We start from the raw sequence: 12,850 nt of genomic DNA, 5'->3' as shown, positions 1-12,850 counted from the left end.
TTTCTGTTGGGTTCTGTCTATTGTTCTACTTCATTCTTTCGGTTTTTTTCTTCGTTCCATTAGATGCAGAATTGTAGCTAGACATGGTCTGGTTCTGAAACCAGCAATTCTGGACATGGTTTGACCCCATTTGCCAAGGCAAGAAACCATCTAACGATCCCTGTAGTTATTGAAATATTTCATCCAAATCGGATCCAGATGCCAGGCTGGGGGAAAGGGAAGGAGAAAGATGTGCTGCTATACAAAGACATTGCTGCATTAGATTGGAAGGACTAACCAAATTATCTTGAGGGCATGATTTTAGTGTCAAACAATTTTCACGTACTGGAATCATGTGTCAGAATCTAAGGTTCATTGGTCCAAGGTTTTAGCTAACATTAACGTGAGATTAAAAACTTCACCACCAGAAATACAATCACCTCAATTTTACAGGCTCTTAACCTGTCTGGAAAGAAAGTGAACATTATGAACTGCATTCTCAGTGATCTCATGGCTCGGAATAAAAGTCATATCATCTTTGAATATGGATTACTCACGATACATTAAGAACTTTATGCAAAAAAGGATAAATGGAATATGCCATTTACATTTCTATTCGCCTGAGGCTTCCAGTAGCCTTCTAGATCCCTTCCCATCGTCTGCTGCCTGTTAGTCTCATTTCTTAGCAACACCAGCCAAGGCTTTTTTCAGAAAACCATCTATGTAGTGGAAGTAGGTATTTCTCCACGACTTGTTCAGCAGTAAGCTGCCAATAATGCCCAAAAGTCCGAACACAAATCCCAGTCCCACGCCAATAGAAAATGATATTACTTCATCATGCTTTTCATTTTCATCTTCACTGTCTCCATTTCCGGTAGAATCTTGGTTTTCAGTGTCTGCACTGTTTGACGCGTTACACCTGGTTGGCAATGGATTCCCACAAAGCCCTGCATTTCCCTGATAAATAGATGGATCATTGAAGGTTAGGAACTGGTTAGTTGATGGGATGGGTCCAGACAAGTTGTTATGGGATAGGTTAAGATGATTTAGCAGTGTCATGGAAGACATGCTGGGAGGAATTTGTCCTGAAAGCTGGTTGTATGAAAGGTCAAGTGTCTCTAACTGGCGTAAGCTTCCCATCTTTTCTGGTATCTTTCCTGTGAAGTGGTTGTTGGATAAATTCAAGGTACCCAGGATCAAGAGATCTGTTATGTCTTCTGGAATAGTTCCAACCAGATTATTGCTTGATAGGTCAATGCTGTTTAACAGGCCAAGTATGTTTGAGAAGTTGAATTCTCTTCCCTTCACAACTAACTCCATCTGTGGTATGAATGGGTAGAGTTGATAAGTTGAAACCGGTTCAAAGCTGGATTTAACACGGAAACTAGTCAAATTGCCAAGGCATGAAGGGATATGTCCTGAGAGAATGTTATCAGCAAGGTCTAAGACGTGTAGATGTGAAAGATGGCATAATTGTTCAGGGATGTTGTTGCTGAACATGTTGGACCTTAGTTTTAGTTCTGATAGTGATGCAAGGCTTTCTCCAATCCATGTCGGTATCTTCCCTGTCAATTCATTCTCTCCAATATCGAGAAAAATCAGATCTTTGCAGTTTACTGATGGAAAAGAGAGTTCCCCGGAAAACGTGTTGCCATTTAGCTTCAACCATTGAAGCTTCGGTATAGAAAATATTGAACTGGGAATATTGCCAGAGAGACTGTTGATGGACAAGTCCAGGACCAGAAGTTCTTGACAATGGTTCCACTGCTCAGGGATCTCTCCAGTTAGATTATTGTTTGACAAATCCAGTCTCTGTAATGTCTTCATCTCAGATATGGAATCTGGAATGCCACCATTGAGAAAATTTCCAGAAAAATTCAGATATATCAGTGATGGGATTCCTCGACCTATGCTAGTAGGAATCGACCCAGAAAGTAAGTTGCGTGCTAGATTAAGGTAGGTCACTTTATGCCAGAAGGGGACGGTGCCCTCCAAGCGATTGAAACTCAAATCAACTAGTGCATCATTCCCATTCAAGGCAAATTCTAGTGAGTTGGGAAGCACGCCTTTTAGTTGATTATTGGAAAAATCCAGCCAGCTGATCTGGGGAGACAACTCCCAAAACCAATCAGGTATTGTATCTGAAATGCCTGCATTATTGATGTGCATTCTTGAAAGATTTTTCTGAGTCCTAAGCCAGGCTGGAAAGCTGGGACCTACATTACAGCTTTCGATTCTGATGAATTTCAGACTAAAAGGTGGAACCCAATCTGAGCTCATGTTGAAGACAATGCTCTTGTTTGAAGATGAGACTTGCAAATATTCTAGATTCCTAAGGCCTTGGAAATGGTTTTGGGACAGAACTCCTTCCAAGAAATTCTGGAGCAGATACAGTGCATTTAACTTTGTTAGTTTTCCCATGCTTTGGGGAATTGATCCATTCAATCTGTTATATGAGAGGTCCAAACCTTCTAAATTCAACAAGCTTCCCACGGATGCTGGAATTGGCCCTGAAATGAGGTTATCGAAAAGATAAAGGTGCCTTAGCTTCTTAAAGAATCCCAAGGAACTTGGAAGTTGCCCACTGAGTTGATTACTAACTAAATACAACTCCTCTAAGCTACCATTCCAGCATTTCCCTAAACCTCCTAGTAGTACACTAATGTCTCCTCTGATGTCATTGTATGAAAGATCAAGGAAGGAAAGGGAAGTAAGGTTGAACAACCATTCAGGTATTGAGGGCTGGAAACTGTTACTGCTTATATCAATGACTGTGAGAGCAGTGAAGTTCATATGCGGCAATGAATGAGGAAGGTTTTGAAGTTCACAGAATGGAAGGTACAGTTTTGTGAGGGAAGGAAGCTTATTAAAAGCTTGCAGCCAATGGTCTGAGACCATACTAAGGTTTACAAATCCCAGATTAAGGTACTCTAAAGATGTAAGATGAGTTATCCAACTTAAATCTGCAATCCAAATGCCTGGTTGAGATGAATTTAGAGAATTTGAACCAAGGTCAAGGTATCGCAAATTTGACAGATTTCCAAGATGAGGAGGAACTAATCCTGCAAAATTTGAATAGGAGAGATCAAGGTAACTCAGCTTGTCTAGTGAACCTAAGAACTCAGGAACTGGATTATTTTGAAAGTTATTCATGCTCAAGTCTAAGTAATTCAAATGCTTCAAGTCGAGCAACGAAGAACTTATCTTGCCACTCATACATGACGGATTCAGGTTGCTAGGATCATCTTGACCACCATTCAGGTAACAATCATAGCTTCTAAGATCCAGCTTGACAACATTTCCCGTTTGGTTGTTGCAACTTACACCTTTCCATCTGCAGCAGTCTTCACCAATCCAGGACGAGAGTCGACCGGAAGGATCTTCAAGACCTTGCTTAACTCTAACAAGTGCTTCCCTTTCTTCCTTGATGCATCCTGCTGTCACATTAGTTCCATTGGCTTCAAGGACAGGAAACAAACAAAACAAAGAGAGAAGGAGAAGGGAACGAAGTTGAATAGATATTGAAATTCCTTCCATTTTTTGCATGTCTTTGCACCGAATTTGGCAATTCTGGCTGGTGGGATTCAAGCTATATAGTTCAAAGACAAAGATGACAATTGAATAGGAGTCTTGTTCAACTCATATTTTCCAGGTCAAGCATGCTAACACGTTGTGGAAAAATATCAGCACCAACTGGCTTTCCCAGCAGAGAGTGGCATAATTTTTTCAAGAAAAGTCAGGCAAGACCACAAGGGAAATTTCTGGCAAGCAATCCAGAGTTGGCTCTAATTTTGTTGGCTTTTGAGCCTCACAAGGTGTAATAGAAAATGTAGGTAATATTGAGAGTGACATTTCATGTCATATGTTAATTTTTGTTGTCAAAATCTTCAATACACTAACTTTATCCAAAGTTCTCCATACAAAAATTACCAATGCTAGTAACAACCTTATTTTAAAAAAAAAAAATTGTATCTACAGGATGATAAATTACCAATGCAAATATAGAGATGGGAAAAAATGATTTCATCAACTACTTATCTTAAAATTTTGAAGTATAAGCATTTCATGTTTCTAAAGAAGGCCTACTTTGTTAATTTTGCACAATCTTTGATTGGACCAAAGTAAAATCTTTTTTTTTTTTTTTTCAAATTCTTATCTAATTTTCACTGAGTCTAGATGTGTCCTATAATGCATATCAATATAGTCTCAAAATGAATAAAGCTATTAACCAATTAAAATGCTGATGTAATATCTAACACTAATTTGAACATGGATAACAAATTTTGTTCTCATTTTTGTATTTTAAATTCATCCAATTGGCTCTATATTAACAGGAAGAAAAGGTCTTTATAATTATTGGAGTTTATTATTCGAGACGATTTCTACATAATTATTGGAGTTACAAAATAAAGTTATATAACTGCTGAGGACTTTAATCATAATAGTGGTTAATGACAAATTCTTCAATATGTGTTTACTTGGTGTAAGCATCTATCCATAAATAATAAATCTATTCATTTACACATTTTTTTAATCTTTTTATAGGCAAGTATAGCTTTGAAAAATTTTGAAGAAAAGGAGTAGGAAATTTCAAAATAAAAAAGGGCGTGTGCTTTGAAGAATTTGTGAATAGGTATGTTATTGTTTATAAATTTTAAATAACTTAATACTGTAATCAAAATCACAAAATTACACTTATAAGCACTCATTTTATGATGGTGATTTAGCCACCCACTAATGAATATTTTTAAACTCCTTCTTATTTGTTGATGGCACCATGTTTGACCATTTCACCATTTTTAAACTCCTTAAAAAAATACTTCTATCCACCACCATGGAATTAGCAACCTACCCCTTGTATAAATTCTAATTAAAATAAAATGTAAAGTATTTTTATCATTTCACACGAGTAAAAAAATTGAGAGAAATGTTAACATTTAAGTTTGTTTGGATTGACTGTTGAGGCTTACCTAACAAATATTATATTTGTTTACATTATAAACACGCCTTCAAATTATTTTTTTAATATTTTTTTTATCTCATATGTGTCAAAATTTTAAAAAGCGTCAAAAGTAATTATTTTAAATAATATTCCAAATAATTTCTTATCCAAACACATTTTATCACCAAACGGGGAGTGCAAATTTACCACTTCCGAAATTTTCACTGCGAGTTTTTACTGCCCAGCGTATATTAAAACATGTGGATAGACTGGAAAAGAAAAACGAAAAAGAAAGGGTAAAAAGAAAATTCCCCGTCCCTAACACCTCACCAGATTAGGTTCCTCCATTTCTACTCAGTACTGACTCTCAAATCAAAAACCCTAATCTAACATTTCTGACTCGACGAAGACGACGACGAAAGCGAAACGCTGAGCGATGGCTTCTCGCTTGTTGGCAAAATCCAAACAGGTACTGATTTAGGGAGCTCAGCTTCCTAGAATTTTGATGGGCTTTCTGTTTTTTTTTTTTTTCCTTTTGATCTTTAATATAGTTCTAGGATCCATCCGGTTATAATCCTCATTTCTCGATCGGCACTTCTATGGTTTCTGAATGCTTGTATTTTTTCTTGTTTTTCTCAGCTCCCTGCTGCTCAGATCCTTTTGAGGCCGGAGCTAACTGTCCCGGTTCGTTCTTATGCCAAAGAACCTGCTTCCCCTGCTCCCCCGGCTCTGAAGGGAGATGGTTAGTGATATTTTTACTGATTTCTTTTCTTCTTATTCTGACTTTTTTTTCTTTGGATTATGGGCTGCAAATGAGACCAGAATTGGATACATACTGATGTAATTCATCACGTTAGGGATAAAAGGAAAAGTGCTGGTCTTGAATATACTTGTAATTAAGCATTACTTGGTGGCAGATTTGGGCATTGTGTGAAAAGTTGATATTTTGGGAATTTAAATCAGACTGCTGGGGGTTGTTCTACATCCTGTGTTTTGCTGGAATGATAATTAATTTCTGATTCTACTTGTGAAAGAACAAAACAAGAGGCTTTTCTCATGGTGGGATAGGAATAATTATTCTCCACTGCTTAAGAAAAATTCAGGTTTAATGCTTATTCGATCTGCTATGTTCGCTGTTTTGGATGTTAACTAGTAATTAGCATAAGAGTAATCGTCCATATTTGTAGGCCTTTTAAATTCTTACTTGTGGTTTGTATTTGACGTGAAAGAGATGTTGAAGAGCATCTTTTTGGAGGTTAAAAACAAGTTTGAGACCGCGATTGGGATTTTTAGGAAGGAAAAGATCACCATTGACCCTGATGATCCTGCTGCAGTTTCACAGTATGCCAAGGTTGTGAAGACTGTTAGAGACAAGTAAGTAATTTTTTTTTCCTACATATATCTCATGATTTTTTCTTTGATTAGATTTAGTAACAGTTGGGGTTACCATAATCTGAACATTTTTTTCCATTAGGGGGTTTTTATGTTTCATTCTGCGATGTAGTTCCCCAATATTATTAAGTTCCTGGGGGTTAACCTGTGCCTAAACTCCACAATACTAAAAATAAAACTGAAAGTGCTCCATAGTGAACCTTGCCCTTTAATAGATGTTTTTGATAACTCTAGGTGAATTTGTATCTAGTATAATCTGTATTTGATTTATTACTAAATGAGCTAGCTTCATTCCTTCTGTTTATCATCTTTCACTTGCTAATTGTCAATGGCTCTTTGTGACACTTGTCCGTCGCTTGTGTACATTAAAGTTGTTTATCACGTAGATTGATCCAATTCATCCTCAGTGGTGTTGTTCTGTACTTTTCAGGGCAAATCTCTTCTCTGAATCACAGAGAATTAAGTACACCATTGAGACAAAAACACGAGATATTCCTGATGCTCGTACATATCTGCTGACACTGAAGGAGATAAGACTAAAGTATGTGCTGCATCTATGTACCTCTGGCTAAACTTCCTTCTCTACATATGCATTTTCCCTAAAAAAGACATTTAACGGCCTTCCTTTCCTCAATCTGCTGCTTTGAAACTACTTATGGCATTTTAATGTTCTGATAATGAATCATGGAGTGTCTCTGATATGCTACCAACTCAACATAGGCTTGTCTATGGACTATTTTGCACTGCATGAGTTAAAAGGCACTAATATTTGCATGCTAAATATGTGACAAAAGCTGTATCTTTTTGTTATACAATGATATAAGTTACTCTGAACTTAGAATATGTCATTTTACCTTGTAAGTTTCTCAAATTCATTGGTTCTCTTTTTCAGTTGTTAAAATTGTCTCGAGCGGTTTGCGAGTTATTTTTATAGGCTCAGTTTAGGAGGATCTTCAGTCCTGTTTCTTGCACAAACCAAATATTTGATCCTTTTAGTGTTTTGTGATTCTAAGTTTAACCTCTGTTCTCACATGTTGTGAGAATCTGCTATCTGCCTGAGAATGATGAAAAGCTTTCTAATCTGCTATGTAACTTTATAACCAATTGAAAAGATGCCTTGCTGATCAGTATTTCAAGGAGCATATTTTTGAGTTATCTGTAAGGCCTGTCCTGATGCCCTATATTCTTTTTACTTCAACTTCCTGTTTGAGTTCTGTTGTTTTTTACTTTCACATCCTGTTGTGTATGACAAATGCTGCAGTTTCTATTGCAACTCTGACACTATCAATCATGATTGCTAGAAGTTGCTACTGCATTCTATTAATCAATGCTGAGCTGTTTGAAGGTTTAAGTAGTACTCACCACCACTTTTTATGGTAGCTGCAGTGTATCTGTTTTTTCTTGTGTGGGAGTGTGGTCCCCCCCCCTCCCCCCTCCCCAAAAAAAAAAAAAAAAAAGCAGGGGGAGGGGTGGGATTTAAGAAGCAGGGAGAGGGTAGGTGGGATTTGAACCCAGCACCTCTAAGTCCTGAGACTTCAACTTTAGCCACTAGACCAAGGCCTCCTCGGCGAGTCTCTCTCTTTCTCTCTCTTGTTGGGGGTGGGGGGGAGGAGTTTGGAGGGCACAAGATTTCTTTTTTTTTTTTTCATTTAATAGGTCTTTTAATCCACCAAGCTAAGAAAGCTCAAGAGATAGAAATAAGATGAATGCAAGAATTCCATCGTAGAATTCCTGAAACCTGGTGTTGTAATTTCTTCAGAAAACAAAATAAAGCTGCTGCACAATATTTGCAGGATTTCATATCGGGCTATCAATTCTTTAAGGAAAAATAATGCAGTTAGTTGTTGTTAAGTAACAAAATCCTTGTGCCTTTCCCTTTGGCAAAAAGATCTGTTACTTTCCACTTTGACAGATCTTATTGTGGTCAAATATAGTCCCCAAATTAGTCTTCCTACTTGATAGCTCAACGAACTTGCTTGCTAATTTTGTTAGAAGAAACAGATAGTAAGGTCAAATGTTGCTTTCTATTAGACAGAATACAAGCTTCAAATGGAACTTTTACAAACCAAAATGACTGGTTTCATGATATGCTTCAGAGCAGAATCTTGGTATGTTTAGATTCCAATTACTTTCCTGCACTGCAGCGACTGCTTTATGAGTAAGGGCACCCTTTAGACCACAATGCAATGTTCTAGAACACTCGTCCTTAGTTTATTCTAACAGAATCCTGTAATGGTAAATGCCTAAATAATTTGTTGTTCTATGATTCGTTTTTGGCAGGAGAGGACTACCTGATGAACGTGGTGCTGAAGCAATGATGTTAGATGCATTGGAAAAAGTGGAAAAGGAAATCAAGAGGCCTCTGATGCGAAACGACAAGAAAGGGATGGCTCTCCTCATGGCTGAGTTTGACAAGATTAATCAGAAGTATGCACTTTCTAAACAAACAACTGAGCATTCACACAACTCAGTCCAACCATAACCATTCAATAGTTTTCAACTCATCTGCAACCAGTAACTCTCATAAATGATTTATTTGTTGAAGCTTAAAGTTACATAAATGAAAATGAATTTCCTTGTTGATACTGCAGTAAAGCACACTGTTCACCTTTATGGAAAGCCGCACTCGGAGGATAGAGTCCCTGTATTTTTTGACCTATCTTTCTCGCTAATGACATGAATAGTTTATGTTCTCAAGGAATTATAGACCTGATTGCAAGCTTATCTTGGGTTGGCTGTTGGCATGATTGTTGTATTTAATGCCTAGAAAAAGTCTAGTTTTTTGAGAATTTTGTTTGAAATGGATATAGATAAGAGAGCATACTGGTTTTTAGTTAGTTAAGTTGCATACGTGCTTATTTGTTCAGGCTTGGAATTCGGAGGGATGATCTGCCCAAGTATGAAGAGCAGTTAGAGCTTAAAATTGCAAAAGCACAGTTAGAGGAACTAAAAAAGGATGCAGTCGAGGCGATGGATACTCAGAAGAAAAGGTACATCAATTTGACCATTTCAATGTGGACGTTTTGCCTTGGCTTATATTTTGTCCTGCAGTCATGGGAATTTCATGAATTTAGAAAAGTTTGGAACCCATCCATTGCTTCATCTAAATTTTGGATGATTATAAAAGTCTTTCGATTTTTGTGTGAAAAAGGTTTGTGATACAAAAATTACAAATTGAAATTTGTAATATAGACTATTTAGATTAGAATGGTGACAGGGCAGTTGTTCAGTTGATTTGATAGATACGAAAACCCCTCCCTTACCTATTTATTTTTTTTGTTTGCTCTAGTTTATTAATTTAATTCAATTAAGAAGGACTTATCTTTTCTATGATGATCAAATGTGGTCCTTATTGTCAATTTTATTCAAATAATGATACGAGCTTTTTTTAATTATGATTGTTTTTTAAAATTATGCATGTAACTTGGCCTACAATTGTTGGTTGAAAACATTAGAAAGAATGAAGGAAATTAAATATGCATGCAAAGGTCATCAATAAACAACTTGCCGACAATAATATAACATGGACAGGATAATTTTTTTCAAACAAGTATCTGTTTTATGTTGAAGCTTGAAGTTATGGATCTAAACTACGCCAAAATTCACACCAATGTAATGGGTGAGATGTAGCTTGAAGTAGATTATTAGTTTATTTAGAAAGTTGAATTTGTTCACATTGCTTAGATTGAAGTTGATATAGGCATATCTTAGCATGGGCCAAATGGAAATAACTTCTGGAGGTGTGTAATGTTGCTTGCTTCTCTTGGCTGATCTAATAGTGCAGCAAAATGTTGAACCATCTGATGCTGTTTGTGACTGGAAAAGGAAAGAAGAAGATTCAATGAACTAAGATTTCTACTGCTTCAATTACAATTCTGATATTTAATCTTGCTTTTTCTATTTTTCAGGGAAGAATTCAAGGATGAAGAGATGCCTCATGTGAAGTCTCTCGACGTCAGAAATTTCATTTGAGATTATTTTTCTTAAAATCAGTCTGTTTTTGGAGCTGATGATGGTTGGATTGGACCATCTTGTCCCCGTAAAAAGTCCAATTGAGATTTCAAAATAAGGGGATTTAAGAGCTAGATAAAGGTTTCTACTTGGTGTTTAAATTCTTGCCTTCTTTTTATCTGATATGCTCTGTACTGAGATCTGAAAATTCAATTGCCAAAGTTGTTTTTTTCCCCCCTCTCTCTCTCTCTCTACACTACGTTATATTCATTGTCCTTTAGTTGCCCAAAATTGAAAGAAGTATTTGTTGGCATGATAATTACATAGACAATCCTTATTTTTGCTTCATAAAGCTGCTCATCTTGTTGAGTTTGTTTTGTCTGTTCCAAAAATAAAAAATAAAAAAAATTGAGGGGTGTGTATATGCATGGTTATGCATGTTGATGCAGACAAATGGATACCTGATATGGTTGCTACACTGGAGTAAACAAGAAAACGAGCAAAAACTGGTAAAAATTTTAAACATCTATTCAACTGTTTGAGGGCATATAGAAATGTGGCCTCAGTACCGTGGTTGCAAGTGCTAGTCTTGGACGCTTGTGGGCGTGGGGGTTCTGCACTACATTGATGTTTATTTGGTATCTTTGGCTATTGGTGCTAAATCCTTACTCGAGCTCATGGTGTGTTGGTGTCTTGATGCATTGTCAGGATGGTTGTTCCCAGCTAGGGTTGCAAACGAGTTGAGTTGAGTCGAATTTTGGCCTAATCGAGCCGAGTTTCGACATAATTTCATTGAACTCGAACTCGAGTTCGAGCTCGACGAGCTGATAATTTCAACCTCGAGCTCGAAAAAATAAAAAATAAATATTTTATTTTTAAAAAAATAAATAAAATAATATTTTTTTCTTAATAAATAATAAAATATTAAGGATATATATGTAATTTTACTATTAAAATTAAAAAATATAAAAAAATATATATATTTAAAATAAAAAATAAAAAATATATATACTTAAATTATATATATATATATATTATATATATACCCCGGCTCGCGAGCTAACGAGCTTAATATTTTGAACTCGAGTTCGAGCTCGAGTTAGACTCGAGCCAGCTCGAACTCGACTCGATATCGAGCTCGACAATATCGAGCTCGAGTCGAGCCGGCTCGATTCGTTTGCCCAGCATAACATGGTATATGTGTCCATGGACTGTTTAGCATGACAATGATTTTAGTGGTCCTTTTAAGGATGTAGAATCTCATAAGACATGATATTTGCATGGTAAATAAGTACGTGATGAAGTTTTATGTTTATCTTGTAGGGAAAATCGCCATTTTAGTCCTTGAACTATTTTACTTATGCCAATTTCATCCCTTAATGTTTTTTTAGCCTAATTTAGTCCTTCAACTTAAATTTATTGTCCAATTAAATCCTTTTACGGTGGTGCCACCCACTAAACCTTTTCCGACATGAAAAAACGCTACCTAACCAAGGGCAAGAATGGAAGTACAAGTCATGTCCTACGTTAAAATAAAGAAATATGAAAAATTTTCATCTAATGGGGTAAAACAAAAATTTTACACTAAATTGGGGAGAAAAACAAAAATCTGCAAAAGAAGTGGCTGGAATCCGGCAAACTAGTTATCTGCTGGTTAACGGAATCACCATGGTGATTCATGAAACTACACTCTTTCGTGATAACCAGCAGATAACAGAATCACCAAACGAGAAAAATCCCACAACGAAGGCGAGAAAATAGCACCGCCTGGGAAGGGGCTTTCGTGACTCTGGGTCTTCCAGCAATCCTTCCTCCTCAATCACGTCACACTCTTTCCACAGTTTTTGCCCCTTATGGCTAGGGTGCCTATTCCCACCCGATCCGCCGTCGTTTGGGTTGATCTTCATCGATCCAGGCTTGAGGGAGCCGGAGAAGCGGCTGGTAGACGACTCCCTGGAGTGACGGCCGACGGAGAAGTGAGAGTGGGGTGGCGAGCCCGCCGAATCCACCCATCCAAACCTGCAAAAAATGGGTTCAACGTCCCAACAATTCTACCATCATCCTCCGTCACCTCATTAAATTTGACACTGCCCTTTCCCTCCGCCCAACAATCCTTACAGTCTCCTCAAATTCCTCGAATTCTCAGGGAACGGTCACCTCTTCTGCCCTCTAATCCTCTCCCTCCTCCTTTACCCTCTCTCGACCACCGCCAACCGTTTTCTCCTCGACCTGTTTTTAGGAGCACTTCTGGACATCCTCCTCATTGGCCGCCTCAAACATCTCATCCGCCGCCCCCGACCCATCTCCAACAAAAACATGTTTGTGTCTTTTGCCGTCGACCACTGGTCTTTTCCTTCTGGCCATAGTTCTCGAGTTTCCTTTATTGCCCTTTCCTAATTGCTGCATTGTTTTTTTCCAGAGGATTCATTAATTGGGGTAAAATCTTGTGTGATTGTCATAAAAACAGCTCATTTGTGGGATATTTTTGTGAGCAGCTTTTTTTGCTCAATATGCACTCTACATTGTGTGTAGTTCTTTGCTCAATATGTTTTCTAGATTGCATTTTGTCGAAAAAGCCGGAAAAGT

At 37.2% G+C, this 12,850-nt stretch overlaps 2 protein-coding genes across 2 annotated transcripts; one reads left to right on the top strand and one right to left on the bottom strand.

Moving 5' to 3' along the window:
- Positions 1–425: 425 nt before the first annotated feature.
- On the bottom strand, positions 426–3,590 carry LOC113777494 (receptor-like protein EIX2). Its single transcript, XM_027322602.1, has one exon. The coding sequence runs from the start codon at positions 3,523–3,525 to the stop codon at positions 655–657; it is 2,871 nt and encodes a 956-aa protein (XP_027178403.1). The 5' UTR covers positions 3,526–3,590; the 3' UTR covers positions 426–654.
- Positions 3,591–5,223: 1,633 nt separating this feature from the next.
- Positions 5,224–10,506, top strand: LOC113778112 (probable ATP synthase 24 kDa subunit, mitochondrial). Its single transcript, XM_027323390.1, has 7 exons — positions 5,224–5,390; positions 5,561–5,663; positions 6,151–6,295; positions 6,744–6,854; positions 8,594–8,740; positions 9,181–9,303; positions 10,222–10,506. The coding sequence occupies exons 1-7, from the start codon at positions 5,358–5,360 to the stop codon at positions 10,283–10,285; spliced, it is 726 nt and encodes a 241-aa protein (XP_027179191.1). The 5' UTR covers positions 5,224–5,357; the 3' UTR covers positions 10,286–10,506.
- Positions 10,507–12,850: the final 2,344 nt, after the last annotated feature.

This window comes from Coffea eugenioides, chromosome 7, assembly GCF_003713205.1.
Source record: "Coffea eugenioides isolate CCC68of chromosome 7, Ceug_1.0, whole genome shotgun sequence".
NCBI classification, from domain to species: Eukaryota; Viridiplantae; Streptophyta; class Magnoliopsida; order Gentianales; family Rubiaceae; genus Coffea; species Coffea eugenioides.
This window is presented reverse-complemented; position numbering and strand designations above follow the sequence as displayed.